The following is a 15958-nucleotide window of genomic DNA, read 5'->3' as shown; positions in this document are numbered from 1 at the left end:
TGGTATTCAGTATTGTACAGCCACAACAGGGACAATGCGACTACCAAATAGGTTCTAGCTGTTCTTTTTATGGCATTGATTTTTTTTTGATACATTCAAAGCATTATTGCATCAGAAAACATACCATGCATCTTTATGATTCCAGACAAATTCACCTGTATTTGTCATTTCTAGCTACATCTCAAAGGTGCACCAAATCTACAGTTTTATGGTTTTAGTTGCATGCTTTGCTTATATGCATGCTGAGATAATAAATATTAAATACAGGAAAGAACATAAGAGAACCAAACTGACATTAGGAATATTCTATGGCAGCTCTGTTATGTTCTGCCAGTTAAAGAACTTGTCAAAAAATTGAGGTAACAACAGTGGCCACACCACTCAGCTGAGAATCGCTCAAAATTCTTGGAAGTTTTCAGAAATTCAAGTACACAAACACCAGCTGCAACTTGTCAGAAATGCCAGAGAAATTAGGTTGGCTGCATTTTATTAGTCTATTAGCTGGCGTTCACACAGCTCCTTGTAAATCCTTTTTCTCACTCGGGGCATATCTTCCTGGGAGAACTGAAAAGGCTGGTCTAAGGCGAGGCACTTGCAGTACTGGGGAAAAGGAAAAGGCTTGGTTGAAATAAAGAACATGTACTATATGAAAAATACAGGCCACTGATTGTCAAAAAGCAGTTCTCTTACCTGGAGCACAAAAACCCCACAGTCACTGTCATTTTTCTGTTGTGGAATGCACTAAAAAAGAAAGGAAACAAGCAGAGACATGTTAGATCTTTATCCTTTTACTTATCCTTTTGTTCTTAAATTCCTGCTTAGAGTCCAAAAGGAGATCATCATAACAATCAGTTGTCTCGTTCTCAGAGCTGTTCTGCATCACCAGAAACTGAAGCTGCAATTACTTACTCTGTTCTCTCATTTTGCAAGGTGACACTCAAACACCTTGTTGGAAAAACATCCAACATTTAGAAAAATATATAGTGTAGGACAGAAAATAAATTACAAGTCTTTATTTCAAGTTTATTTTCTTTTAGTGACCTACACAGAACAGCTTCTCAATTAGTTTAAATAAATGTTTGTACAGCATTATCTGCTTTACACAGGACAAAACTGTATCAGCAAAGTCACACAGGCCTAGAGGAAGATTACTCTCAGCACCCATGCTACCAGCAGTGGCCTTCTTCCCCCAAGCACAGCAAAGGGCCTCAGAGAACATGATGAATGGTATACTGCCAGACAACAGGACTGAACAAGGCAGCCTCAAATGATAACTTCCAACCTTCATTATTTCCTCAAACATGCTCAGTTTTGGTATGCAGAGCTAAAAAGTTCCACACACTAGTGCTGTTATGTTTCCAGCACTTGAAGAGGAAAAGTAATTGTTTTTCCTCAACTCCCAGATCTTCTGCCTCACAGAATGCAGGAGAACGAACTGACTGCACAGGTTGTGCATGAGTGCAGAGAGGAATCATTTCATCATTGTATCAGCATCTAAAAATAAACCTGTGTGAGGAGGGAGCTGCTGGGAGTATATCTAGTGTGCAATGACCTGTTTTATATCTTTGGAGCCATTATGGGATGGCTACACAAATTACATATTCCCTCATTTACACTACACACAAGTTATTCCCTTTTATTGTTGCCAGACTTTGTTTACTTTTGATCAAACGCAATGTGCCACAAACAGCCCTAGAGACCAAAGCCCTCTATCCACAGCAAACATAAAATATCAGCAGTAGCAGCATCAGCCTGTTCCCTGCCTCACCAAACTCCATCCTTCTGGCATTCAGAACAGCCCTTTCAGGAGAAGGGAGGAAGCTGAGTCTCCAGCTCATTCAGTCCTTGACCTTGTGTCAATATGGGCACCAGCTGCAGGTTTTGCTGCACGATATATAATTTTCCAGAGAAAGGCTCAGATCACCAAGTCACTTGCAGAAAGTGGCAAAGACCTGGTGGGAGCTGAATGAGCAAGAGAGCTCGAATTCCCATATGTAACTACCTGCTTTGCTCCCAGCACCCTCCACGTGGGCAGCAAAAACCCATTTACTACTTGTACAAATATATGGGTTTAGAAGCAGCCTCAAGAAATCTCCCACAAAGTCAGATTCCAGGGCTCAAAATGCTGCTATTACCTTTGTCACAGCAGTCTGCCAACCCTGAAGGAACTCGGGGCGATTCTTCTCTTTTGCTTCAGTCAGCAAATACTTTCGAATGTTCTTTAAAGAGGAAAGGAAAAAAGCAAGAATATTATTCACCAGCTAAAGAACAGGAGAGAGACATTGCCATCTTGTCTGGTATCCTTCTGACAAGGAGGACAAATTTCATGTGAGCATTAGGAGCTGAGCTCAGATCTAGAAGTAAAGACATGAATTCTGGTGGGTACTTGTGCCTTCTACCATCAAGGCTCATTTTGGTCTATCAGGGGGAGCTCTAACACCCCTCAGCCCCACTGCTATACTTCATACCAGACTAGCTGTGGCACTCAGGCACTCTGGTGCTGCCAGACATGCAGAGAAACACAGTGCAGCCTGGCACATGTTTTTTCCTGGCTTACTGGCTGACACCAAGGCCCTTACGCTCAATACGACCACATTTTCCTGCCCGAATCTCAACACAAAATGCCCGAGTTCTGTAGCTAATCAACAAAGCTCCAGGGAGAGTTTTAGTGACATACAGGAAAAAATAAGCTGACACAAGCGAAGGGAAGGAAGCAAGATAAATGAGACTATGGTCTTGGGTTAAGCAAATCCTTCTACTTTCTCTGTAAACAGGCTGGGGCTTTATAGCACAATTTAAACACAAGGTAGCACACAAATATTCACCTTAAGTGTGTGGATCGCAGTGGAGTTTGGGATATTGTTCCCCTCCTTCCCCTAGAAAGGGCAGCAATAAAAGTGTCTCATGTTTGTGAGACATTTAGGTACAAATGCCTTGCCTGGAGTGGGATGGGAGAGGGCACATTGCAAGACTGCAGGAGAGACTGTAGGGCTCCTGAGAGGGACCCCTGGTTTACGCTGCACATTCAGAAGCTGGAGAGCATGAGATCTCTTGCTCCCAGGACAAACATTAGCTTCATCCTCAGCAAATGCCAGCAGGCATACTATCTTCATTCAGAAGTCCTAGCTGGGAACTCTCCTGGGTACAGTAATTACTACTCTTCTGTAAGCCAACAACTACACACACTTAAAAGTAGAGGTCTGCTGCATCAACCAAGCAATTAAGTTGACAAAATTAGCTTTTGTAAGAAAGTCATTACAATTTGCTAGGCCCAGCAAAAATTTCCTGGCTGCTCTTTACCAGGAAGACTGATAATTTAACTCCAGTGTTTAGGTTGCAGACTTTAAAGGCTGCTGGGTTATAAACAGAGGCAAACACCCTGTGTGTACCAATGCAGGCCAAGGAAAAAGGCAAGACACTGTAAATAGCACGGTAACCGTAAACCCCACTGGGTAACACTACAGTATCTCAGTCCTGTTCTCTCACCCAGGCAACCTACCCCCAAAAGAACCACAATTCATCATTTCCTAAACACAAGTACCTTAACAGGTGAAAGAATGGCCCTCACTCTCCTTGGAGCTTGTCTTCTTCCCTACGGAACCGGGCTCTGAGCTTCTGCTTTTCGCAGGAGTAACAGAGTCACCAAAGCTGTGCTGATTACACAGTCAGCCTAATTAGGCAATAGGCAATCTGACCTCAATGCCCAGCTCTGGTGTGACCCTCGAGATCTGTGCTTCAGACTCCTCAGCAGGACACACTGATTCTCATTTCATACCCGGCAGGACAATGACAGACATACTGCACTTAAAGTTTATGGCTGAACAGAAGAAAGGGGGGAGTGTTTATTTAAGAAAACAGTTCAAACTTCACAGACACAGCTGTCGCTCTTACCTCTACACAAAACTTAAAATGAATGCCTTGGGAATCATAAAATGAAATAATTCGACTGGGGATGTTCACAGTAATGAGGGACCAGTGGACTTCCAGGTGAATAGGAATTAACAAGAGAGTCTTTTTGAATAAGTCCACCTGGCAAGAAGAACAACAAGATACATTAGAGACAATTCCACAGGCAGAACACAGCAAAGCAAAATTGTATGCAAGTCTCCTCTCCGCCACCCTGTAACTGAAGTCTTCTTTTGCCCTCTCTGCTCTTTCACCACATTCCTCACATTTATCTCATACACAATTTATTAGTAGGCAAAAAAAATACAGTTACAGCCCAGAGAGCGGCTGAGAAGCCTTGTACATACCACAGTTAGTCATCAGTGTATTTGTGGCAAATCCTGCTCACGTTGCACTACAACATTTGCGTTGAAGTGGGATTTCTTAGGTAATGACGGTAATACAATTGAGCCCCAATTTAGGTCAGTAATGACACTCCTGCAGTGCGAGCAGATTTTTATCAGAGCTGCCTTGCGGACGGGTAACAGACTTTGGGGCACTGATTGACAAGAAGCTCAACACAACTCAGCAATGTGCACTCACAGCCCAGAAAGCCAACTGCATCCTGGGCTGCATCACAAACAGCATGGCCAGCTGAGGGAGGTGATTCTGCCCCTCTGCTGCACTCTCACCCCACCTGCAGTACTGCATCCAGCTCAGAGGCCTCCAACATAAGAAGGATGTGGACCTGTTGGAGGGGGTCCAAAGAAGGCCAAAAAGATGTTCAGAGGGCTGGAGAACCTCTGCTATGGAAACAGAGTGAAAGAGTTGGGGCTCTTCAGCCTGGAGAAGAAAAGGCTCAATGGAGACCTTACAGTACATTCCATTACCTAAAAGGGCTACAGGAAAGTTGAGAAGGGACTTTTGACAAGGGCATGAAGTGATAGGATAGGGATTTAGATTAGACATAAGAAAGAAATTCTTTACTGTGAGGGTGGTGAGACAGTGGCCCAGGTTGCCCAGAGAAGCTGTGGATTCCCCAAACCTTGAAGTTCAAGGCAAGGTTGGACTGGTCTAGTGGAAGGTGTTCTTTCCCACAGCAGGGGGGTTGCAATGAGATGATCTTTAAGGTCCCTTCCAATCCAAACCATTCTATAATTCTGTGAAGCAGCTGTCATTACAAACACCCCACAGAAACAGCAAGCTGTGCAGTTTGAGTCCCCCTGCTGTAACACAGGCTCTGTGACTTGCCAGAGGAAGGCAGAGAAGGAACGCACGATGCTTTGGTGAACAGAGAAAAGGAAGGGGAGATGGTAGAGCAGATTCATCCTTTCTTGATCTAAACTTTGTAGCAGATGTACTGTGGTCACAGGCAAGCAAACAAGGGAGAAGGTCTTGAAGTACAGAACAAGTAGATCACATGCAACACCCCCAGTGTCTGTGTGGCAGATGAGCCCTTATGCTTTTGGAAGCCAGCCAAGCCAGGGCTTTCATGATCTTCCTTCTCCCAGCTCCTCTCAAAACGGGTGTCTAATTGCTGGGGTTTTGGTGGTACAGTCCAGAAAATAAGCAAAAATAGAAAGCTGAACTAAATGAACTCATCCTGTGGGAAGATGCCTATTTTTTTTTTAAGCACTGTGCAATTTGACCAGTACATAATTGCAACACTACTGGCAAAGACAGGTCTTTTGTAGGAGAGGAAAGTGTATTTTTTGAGTAACAGTGGGAAGTCGAAGAGACAAAAAGGCCTAGGCATTCATAGCAGTTATCAGCTGAGCCTTGCTCACAACAGTCCTTTGATTATGACAAGCATCAACCCTGCTCCCACCTGCAGAAACTGCTTCCTGACCAGATTACAGCACGCTCACTACACGGCAATCCATCATTCTTGGAGAGAAGCAGAGGGATGTCAGCCAGCAGCAAGCTGAGACCACAAAGGAAAACTGGAAAAAGATAAATGAACTACACCTTCTGTGATGTCCAGCAACAGCAGAGCCGCGCTAAACTCAAGGGTCCTCATATGGCTTTACCTGCTGGATTACTGCAGGTGTGCAAACCTGTAGCAGAAGAGTGGAAAGAGCCAGCCAAATGCTGGAAGGGTCTTTAGTTAAGACCTGATGTACAGGAAGAATGGTGGCAACCCAGATTCACTTCACTGAGACAGCACAGAGTCAGATGGCATGGGAACAGATCAGAAGTGCCAGTGTGATCCTTGACCAGAAGGGACAGGAGCTCAAACCACTGCAGCAAGACACAGAACAGGATATCCTGCATCCTAGAAGAGCACATTTATAAAACCTGTTGCAATATTCTAGTGCGTTTTAAGAGCAGAAAGAACTTCCTCTTAATTGCATATTGCAGGATGAAGGAGTCGACAGAATCCTTCCCATAGAAACTGCTTAGTCCTCAATCTTGCTTTATAGATTCTTCAAGAATTTTAAGTGTAAATGTCTAAAGAGCTGTCCTGCTCTCATCTGGTACCTCCTCAGAAGCAACAGCAATACAGGCTCTGCTTCCAGAAGCTACCTTCATTTTTGGGGTTTTTGCAAAACTTGGGTTGCTGGAGAGAAAGATCTTTTTAAAAAATAATATCTGGGAATATAAGGCACCAATATTCTGTCTTACTTTAAAGAGACTTTTAATAAATTATATGAATAGATTTTATATTTGGATAATGAGTTCATCTCTAGCATTGCACAGATGTGTGCTATTTAAGTGCTTCTGCAGAAAGTTCATACATTCAAACATGGCCTTTGATTAGTCTTGTCTCATCTCCCATATTAGAAAGGATAAATGTTCATAGAAAAAAAAGAGAGTATTTCTCTTTGTATTAGCTGCCTCTGAAAATATCATAACCCATGATCTGGTACAGGTTCTGGAAAGCAAGGTGAATTCTGTTCTTGCCATGAGAACAACAGTTTGGCTTATTAACTATGAGTCTCTAATTTCTGCTTTCTAGTACCTGTATGTGTTACTCAGGAGTAACAACTTGATTTTGTCAAAGAATGCCAGTTTGAGATAAAAGGAAGAAGCAGAATTAAGTCTGGTCTCCTGCAGATTAGTGTACCTGGAACTGCCAGGAGCAGTAGGAGACATTTCTTACAGTTAAATTAACAACTTGCATGAACATACACAAAGAGATAACCCACCACTGAAGATTTAGCCATTAGAAGCACATTTTCACAACATCCCCATACTAACTTGAACAGTGCCACACTATTTTTATCAAGCTCTGCCCAATTTGTACAGCTCCTTTGCCAATCCATCCTTTGCAGATAACACACTGTAACCCAGTTTCAAGTTAGTGATTCAGCCCAGCCCAGCCCAATGGAACCAGAGAACTAACAAGGATACCTTTTTAGTCCATCGCTTTACCCCATTATATCCTTTGGTTACGAGCTGTCTATGAAAAAAGCTGTTAAAGAAATGAACCTAAAAAGAGAGAGAGAGGAGGAATGAGCACAGAAATCTTCATGCACAGTCATTCCCCTTCCCCCAGGATAATTTATACAAAACAACTTGTAATGAGGCAATATTTAATGCAGGTTTAGAAACAGAACCCCAGTAGGGACAAACAGAGGCTTTGCCAAGCCTAAACTATTGCTGCTCTTCAGCAAGCTAATAAAATAAGCCTTATTTCCCTATAATATATGATGTGAGCCACTGCAGCATTTATATTTACATTTTTGTATCTCCAGGCATATCATGTTTAATTTTTTTGTTGGGGACAGTCTTGGGAGAAAAACACCATGATAAGGAGTTATAGTTTTTGTTGTTCTTTACAGGGATCAAGGAAGAGAGCACTGGACTGGAAAAGTGGGGGTGGTGAAGAAGGGAGTAACTTCTGGCTTTAGTTGCTGGAAGTTGAGACACAAAAAAAAGAAAAATTCATCAAAACATTTATGAGATTTAGTCCAACAACATGGTCCTTTGTATTCAGCTACTATGACCAGCTCTCGACAAAAATAATATTCTGCTATTGAAAAGTATTTTAAGGTATGACAGATCCATTTTGTAAGTAAAAATCTACATTCATGACAAAAAAATGTAGGCTTATTAAAAAAAAAAAAGTTTAGCTCCAGGTTAACACTATTACTCCCTGTGCTTAGCTTCTTGCAATTACAGGAACGGATTAATACAAATAGAAATCTGCAACATCTGCTTTTAATAATTCTGGTAGTGTAGAGGTGGTAGAAGGCTTGAGTTATTACTTGAAAAAAATAGTTAGAAAATTCTGCATCTGAGAACAGAGTCTAACGCCCATTAGCTATGCCAACAGACTTCAAAACCACATTCTGAGGTACCAGCACAAAACCTCCCATGAGGATTTCAATTATGCACTACGAAGAAACAGCAGACACAAGCAAACAGATACAATCTCCACTAGCCCAACCCCAGCACACACTCAGGAAGCACGGAGAATACTAATGAAGAATCACCATCACCTCCCAGTCAAAGCAACAATGCTCTTTCTTGTGAGTCTGAAGATTTTAAGAGTTACATTCTGCTGAGCTAATCTAAGAATGGCTTTGTTTGGTTCTTCCTTTGTGGTCTCACCTGAAAATTGTACAGCCCTACTAGAGGACAGATGGGTTTTTATAATTGTCACTGCTGTAAATTTAGTCACAGAATGGGGGGGGGAACTTGTTTTCTTGATTATTTTTTCTTTTGATTTCTTTTTCTCAACTGCCACCAACAGGCACTGCAGTTACAAAGCAGTAAGCATTCTGTTGAGGATGCACAAAACAGAGTCCTGCAGAGTCAATACTGCCAAGGAACCAAGCAGCTCCACATCAATTCACATTCACCAGGCAGGCAGCTGACACAGCTTGAGCTGTTACAGCCCCCACAGCTACGAGGTGGGCGGGAGGGTGAGTGCAAGCAGCTCATGTGCATGGTTCAGATGCTAACACTCATGGTTTGTCATCTCAGCAGAAATTCATCTTCATCAGAAATTTCAGCTGAAACACCAGACTGGTGAGCAAGGGCATGGACACAGCACTTTAGAAGTAAATAAGCTGGAGACAGAAACCTCCAGGGGAGAAAGGGAAGGGTGAAAACTGGGCAAGTGTCTTCTACAGGTACATCAGTAACATTAAGCTACCCCAGAGACCACCTGCACAGCTGATACGAGTTCCTGAAACAAGAGCAACAGCACTGAAAAGGAACACCACTCAGAACATCATTGAGCTGAATCTCGATTCTGTATCTGAAATTCAGTCTCACCCTTCCCTCTCAATCTCTCATTAGGTACATTTGCACGATAACAAAACCCCCTCACCTTCTCAGGGACTGCATCCATTACGAGTTCACCATACATGTTAATTATCTGTAAAAGCCAGTAAATAGTTGAATACATACAGCATAATATTGTAAGACCCACATTCACAAGTTCCCATAAAACACAGGACCCTTCACATTAAAACAGCAATATGACAAGAAGCCTTTACAGCAACATGGTCTGAAGGGCAAGCATTCTGGAACTAATAGTGGCCAGCCTGGAGAGAGATCATAACTGGCTGCTTCAAGTCTGCCTCAATCTTAAACGTAGTTTAATTCAATTTAAATTTACTGGTGCATGCCCTGGGCTCTGCAGCCTTCTCAGTTTTTTGGCTGTGGGCCACAGTCTGCTATTTCACTTCATCGTTCTTGTAATCTGCTCAAGCTTGGGGATGGGGGGAGTTTCTAAAATCTGTATGGGTAGTCACTGCTTTATAAAAATAGTGCAACATCATTTTTTCAAAAGGAACCAGTCTAGTTGTGACACCTCAGCTTCCAGACTTAGTGCACCTGTCACTGTAAAAGCTGCTCACCATTCCTTCTACTCCTTAAACAAAAGTAAGGACAGTCCACCTGTAATGTCAGCAGAAGATACACAACTGATATTCTAAGGCAAACGGGTTAAAAAGGGCTAGAGAAGCACATGAATACCAAGCATTTCTGACCTGGTCATTCAGCCAGTTCTGGCCTTCCAGTGTAGCCAAATCATCCATATCTAGCATGTGCTTATTATAGAAGACCCGGAAATTGCAAGTGGAGGTTTTTGGATGTTTTTCCCGATACTTCATGATTTCCCTGGTGATAAAAGGTTTTCTAAAACAGGATTGAAAACGTAGAGAAAAATTAAGTCAAGGTCATGTTAAATAGACTTCTGTTCTGCTAGTTGTTAGACATGGAACATGCAGTAGAAATGCAAGCAATTTGTCCTTTACCAAGTGTAGAATGTGCTACACACCTATGGGAGAAATCTTCATTAAAGACTTCTTTTAATCTTCCCATGACATCTTTTTCACAGAGTGGTACTAAACTGCCATATTTCTTCATAACTTCATCTAGGAATCCTTTAAATATACCAGAAAAAATGAAAGTGCAAACATATAAAAACCTTCTGAGTCCACCAGCCCAACAAAGCAGTCAGCTCTTACAAGTACGAGCAGCAGTCACTCTGCACCCAACCGACACACAGCACCACACATGGCAAGTATACAGTTAAGAAAACTAAGCTCAAATTGGCAGCATTATGTAAAAGTAGGGGTAGAGAGGAAGGACAAAAATATAAATGTGTGAATCTGATCACTCAGCGTTACAGAAAAAGATCAGACTCCGTTCTTGCCATATATACACAAATCTACATGTACGCATATCTACATCAAAGTTAAATAATTTTACTGCAACATGAAAAGCCATCACTTCCTGCAACAGGTTTCACTGAAACCCCAGTATCCTGTCCTTATGGCAGGCAGAATTACTCTCCTCTAATGCAGGCAGCCTTAGCTGGCAGAGTGTTTCTAGCCTGCTCAGTTCCGCTGCTGCCACCATGGTGAATGGAAAAGATGCCAGACAGACTCCCAGCAAGTTAAACTCCTTCACCCTTGTATCCCAGGGATGGCATTTCAGGTGACGCAGACAGCTATGTCAGCCTGCCATGGCCCAGGAAAGGACTGGGCAACCACGACAGCAGAAACAAAGGTATTAACTTGGAAGTAATGAAGAGATGAATGCTGGAGGAATTAAAAAACCTAGAAAACAAGATTTTTTTTTCTTCCTCAAATACAAGACTCTAACACTGGAGATATAAATTGCACACAAGCATCCAAAACCACTTTGAGAACGAAAGAGAACAGGTATTCAACACTTGCTAACAAACAAGTGAAAAAAGACCAAGTTGTCCGGCTTTCTGAAAATGAATTTTCAAATGCAGCGGAAAACACATATTCTGTGTAAAGAAAGCTGGATCTGAGATCAGAGTCCAGGGAAACTGCACTAATGCAAAGTCCAGGACTCTTCTCAGGCTGGGGTGTGATGGCAGAGAGCATCATTACACAGTGCAGTGTTCAACACTCTGCTTACTAAGGCTTTAACAATAGTTCCTGGAAACTTTCAAGATCAGGATAGGAAGAAGCAAGACGAGAGAGAAACATTTGACAGAAAAAAATTGCCAGAAAAACAGCACTAAGAATAAAAAAAGGAAGGAGAGCGACCAAAAAAAACCCACCAGAACACAATGAGTCAAGAAAAGCAGTGAAGATATAACAAGTGTGACAGAAGGATGGCAGGGAGGATTGAAGAGCGAGATCAGACCACAAGGTAACATTCTTCATGGGAAGATAACCTTTCCTGCAACTCTGCCACACACTTGCCTAACAACTTTTATCCCTTACATCTCAGTACACTGTGACAGGAAGGATATTTCTCACTCAGGCTAGCAGTCTAGATCGACAACGCATGGTGCTTATGAGTGCACCTTGTTCCCTTTTACTACATAAAAATTTAAAAAGCTTTTCATTCAATACACTGAGGAAGAAATGTTCTTGTCATTACAACTAACAGCAGCAGAGCTCCAGGAGACCTCTAGCTAGACTGACCTCGCTTGGGCTGGTGTAACTCAAGGAAGAAATATAAAGTTCAGCCCTGGTGCAAACTCAGATACCCGTCACGAACAGGATTTACCACGGGGCTCTGTTTGATACCCGATAGCACATCACAATGCACTAAGTAGTGCAGCCCATTAACATCCGAGTTCAGCTGCTGCAGAGAAATTCAAAACTTGAGAGCAGCCCTAACACATCTCCTTCAAGTTTCTACCCCAGGAACTCTTGCCAGGTCAGCACTATCTTTTAGGGTGCAGTTAATATTAACAGCACACCTAAACACACAAGAACTCCTATACATAGTTATACCACAACTAAAATTCTTTTCTTTCACAGCTTTTTCAGCTAGGAAAACTCAGAAGTGCTATACTAACAGTATGAATGTGTACGTAGAGTAGACTTGGCTTCGATCCTCTGAGAGGAAACCTCAGCTCTGAAGAAAATGGAAATTGGTCTCACCTACTTTCATGCAGAGGTTAGGTAAGAATTCTCTTAAAATTGTCAAGTGTGGGAAAGTTTAGTGGATTTGCTGTTTGCCATTTTATTTTTTTAAACTATTCAGGCCTCCCAGGAAGAAGAACATGACTGCCTACCAGACCACAAAAACTTAACCTATGCCACTCCGATACAGCCTTGGTTCTTGACTGTTACAGAAAGATTACATCCATTTTTCTGATGGGCAAACTTCAAAACTCTACTGCAGAAGTGGTCTGTTCACTGGGGTACCACAGTTCCTCTCAGTTTCTCACAGTGTCTGGTCCTTGCTGGATCACGTAAAGCCAGTCACAGAGAAACACCTCCCACACATCTCCCATGCAGATATGGATGTGGAAAGCTAAATCCTCTTTTGAGGTTCACCGTCTCCTTTTTCACATTTTGCTTTAGAGAAACAATTGCAAAACTGTGGGCAGAAAAAGGTGGGCAGAATAATCAGAGCATGTCAAACTTCAAACAATCCCTTTAACAGTAGTTAACACCAGCTTCAGGTTTATGGGGCTCTATAAAGGCAATTTCTCCAAAGGAAGACTTCAGTTGTCAGAACATCACTGAACTTACATTAATGGTATCAGATGGCACAACGTGTTAGCTTACTGCTCCTTACTATGTGTGTAGTATGCTGCTATACATAAATGAGACACCACTACTATTTTTATCATGTTCCTCTTTAGAGAGACTATCAAATACTGCACGCTCAGCACTGAGTAAAAAAATCCCAAAGCCTTTTTGCTGAACCTTTGCTAACTCTACTCTTGCCTTTTTAAAAAAGTATTGTCTAATAAGATTCATTAAGCCTACTTTATGAACAATCAGAGAGAAAGCTAAGGGACAATGAACAATATTTGGCTATTGAAATCCGAGTTTAAGAGATTTAGTTTCAGTCTAAGAGAGATCAAGAGAAGAGAGGATAAAGGTGGAAGTATTAGAACACCTAGGATTTTCAAGATTAAGAGTAATAATTTAAAACCATTTAAAACATTTAAAAAACTGGATCATCTTCTGACATCATCATCAGACATTTAAAATTTCCATCAACAGTTTTCCACAGAGACTCCAACTAAATTACACTGTATTCTCTAAAACAAAATAAGCAGAGGCACCCCTCAACAATCTCTCAGAATAGCTTGTCAGGTAACCATTGATTTGTCCTTCCCTTATGCAGCTCTCCTCTTTGTAGCCTCACTTCATCAAGCGTTATGCTAAGCAGCCTTTACAATTCATGATAAGAAACCATTTTTATAAAGGAATTAATGCAACATGTAAACTCAACAAAAAAGCCAGCAGTTCTCAGCAACTCCTGGATGCCCTAAGATATGTAAAAGGTGTACCACAAAGCCACGTTGCCAACTGCTCATCGGCCACCCGGGAAGTTTTCTGACTGTTCCTTTTGCCTCCCTTCCGAGTTCCTGATTTCAGTCCTGTGCTTTCCGGTGAAGGCTCCTCGAGAGGACTTTTACAGTAAGGGTGATCTAGTAATTTTGAACTAAAGATGTCCAAGGAGCCCTCTACTTCCATTTGGCTAGAGCTGTCCTCATTTTGTGTCAGCTCCATGGATAAAGGTCCATTTGCAAAATTATCATCAACAACAGAATCCTGCACAGAGGATTGCAACAGTGTCATTCCATCTACACCCATAACCTCCTTGGATTCTGCACCTTCTTGATCTGAAACAGCGATTTCTTTTTCTGTCATGGGGACAAAAATGTCAGAGCAATGATCCTCTGACAAAGCCCCATTGGTCTCCACCTGGTGCAAGGCCTCTGCCTCCGGAGAAGCTCTAACATGCAGTTCTGGTGGGACAGCATCCACTCTGCCATCCTGCCTTCTGGATCCTGGACTCTCAGAACACGGCTCAGCAGACGGTAACGCGTCCTGTGTACGGCAGACCTCAGGTGCACAGATTTCGTTCTCCTCACCTAAAGATTTGGGTGTATTATTGTTCATATCTGATAAGCTGTACCGGTTCCAGAGACGGCTACTTTTAGATTTCCAGTAGGAAAACCACTTACACACTCCACTTTCAAAATCCCACTGAAGCGTCTCTTGATGGTCCCTTGTAGCTTTCTTTACCCACCTTGGCCTGATTTTTCTCAGTTTGCAAGTCTTGCCTCTTGCTCGAAGTTTCGGGGATTTTATGATTCTATACCGAAACCTGACCATAGAAAGTTTCTTATGCATCATAAATAAAAATCTCTTTTTTACAGTATGATGATTAAATTTGGACCTCTTCAGAGCTGTCAAGGGGCCACAAGTTCCATTCCACTCCCTTTGCAACAGCATTTCCTTTTATAGTTGTTTAAAACTACCAGGACTGTGTTGCCCTCACCATTATTGCTCTCCTCCCCGCTATACACAAAACCACCTTTCTTTACAGGTAAGGCAGAACCTTCCAGAGTACCACATGAGACATAATGGATATTGCCAGAGATGCTATTAAGAACAGCAACAGTTTCAAATTCTTCATTCAAGGGATCTTCGCTCTCAAAGGGTTCATTGTTGAGTTTCCTTGCTGCTTCTCCAGGTGGGCTTTCGGCTCTGCAATAGGGACGGGATCTTTTTGCTCTCAGTAGTTTTGTATGACTCAAATGTAGGTTTTGGACAGGATTCTGCATTTAGAAGCACATGAGGAGCCCACCTGCTTCGGAGCTCAGGTGTCTTCCTTCTGCACTGCAGTCTTCTGTACAGTTTGCTGGGATTTAAACTCACAAATAGCTGAGCACTCTGTATTTTCTTCTAAGTTAGGAAAATTTGCTTTTGGAAGCAGTATTTCCCAAGCTTCCCAAAAACAGTGGTCCATCTTCCAGACTGGGCCAGCAACTGACTTCTTTTCCAAAGCAAATGTCTTCTATGGCTTTTCATTTTTCTGCTGCATTATGATCTTGAAAAACAGCTGAAAGAATAAGAGAATTTAATTCAGAGTTATCTGGAGTGTAACATAATAGCAAAACACTAAGGCACATTCCTCAGGCCACATGCCTATCTGAAATTCCACCCCTCCTCCAATTACAATCCCACATTCCTAGGACATTTTCACTTGCACCAAAAGGAAACCAGGCAGTAGCTGCAATGGTTCTGGGTGTAAACAGGCTTTTCTCACTTACCTTCCCTAAAGGTAAAGCAAACAGGTAATTCCCACCCATCCCATGCTCCTTGTATATATTCCTGACTCTCTAGCCTGAGGTTAAATCTCTCTCACTGCCCACGCTGTAGGGCAAGCACAGTTAACTACCTTGCCTCAAAAGGCTTTTGAAAAACAAAACTCTGAAGTCCAAGTTATCAACAAGTGTGTGCAGGCACCGACTCCATCAACACTGTACAAAGCAAACGCTTGCTCTTGTGCAATAAACATGAGCAGCCTCTGAAGACACTTCACATGCTCACACAAAATCTTCCTTTAAAGGAACAACAATGCACGAACTGCCACAGAAATTTTGATTCTCTTACTAAATAAATGGCAGAGTTTACTCCTCTATAATAACAGCAACAGCTCCGTCCATACCATTCTATATTCTCACACCATCAGCTTGTATTATCAGTGTTTATCTTTGCATTAACAAAGCAATACCAATGCAGCACACCAGTTAATAATCTTAAAAATCCCTTTTCCCACTAAAACCCTGCATCTCAAAGTGTTCAGTAAGGATATATATGAGACTACGCAAGAGTGCACAGCCTGCATAGTAATATCTGTTTATCTTCACTAC

General features: G+C 42.1%; 1 protein-coding gene across 1 annotated transcript; it reads right to left on the bottom strand.

Moving 5' to 3' along the window:
- Nucleotides 1-446: 446 nt before the first annotated feature.
- On the bottom strand, nucleotides 447-15144 carry SENP5 (SUMO specific peptidase 5). The gene is made up of 9 exons (XM_027890596.1): nucleotides 13583-15144; nucleotides 10121-10226; nucleotides 9831-9978; nucleotides 9167-9214; nucleotides 7240-7317; nucleotides 3892-4029; nucleotides 2136-2219; nucleotides 691-741; nucleotides 447-600 (listed from the first exon to the last, which is right to left on the bottom strand). Exons 1-9 carry the CDS (start codon nucleotides 14532-14534, stop codon nucleotides 490-492), a joined length of 1716 nt encoding a protein of 571 aa, XP_027746397.1. The 5' UTR covers nucleotides 14535-15144; the 3' UTR covers nucleotides 447-489.
- Nucleotides 15145-15958: the final 814 nt, after the last annotated feature.

Source organism: Empidonax traillii, unplaced genomic scaffold (assembly GCF_003031625.1).
Source record: "Empidonax traillii isolate 1590-97213 ecotype Southwest subspecies unplaced genomic scaffold, ASM303162v1 scaffold292:size1342341, whole genome shotgun sequence".
In the NCBI taxonomy this organism is placed as follows: domain Eukaryota; kingdom Metazoa; phylum Chordata; class Aves; order Passeriformes; family Tyrannidae; genus Empidonax; species Empidonax traillii.
Note: the sequence above shows the minus strand (reverse complement) of the source record. Positions and strands in the feature narration are given on the sequence as shown.

Coding starts and splice junctions, on each gene's coding strand:
- SENP5 (XM_027890596.1), bottom strand. CDS start 14,534: ATGCTGTTGCAAAGGGAGTGGAATGGAACTTGTGGCCCCTTGACAGCT. Junction 9,979..10,120: donor AATGAAGATTTCTCCCATAG/GTGTGTAGCACA, acceptor ATCCTGTTTTAG/AAAACCTTTTATCACCAGGG. Junction 2,220..3,891: donor ATTTTAAGTTTTGTGTAGAG/GTAAGAGCGACA, acceptor TCCTCTTTAAAG/AACATTCGAAAGTATTTGCT.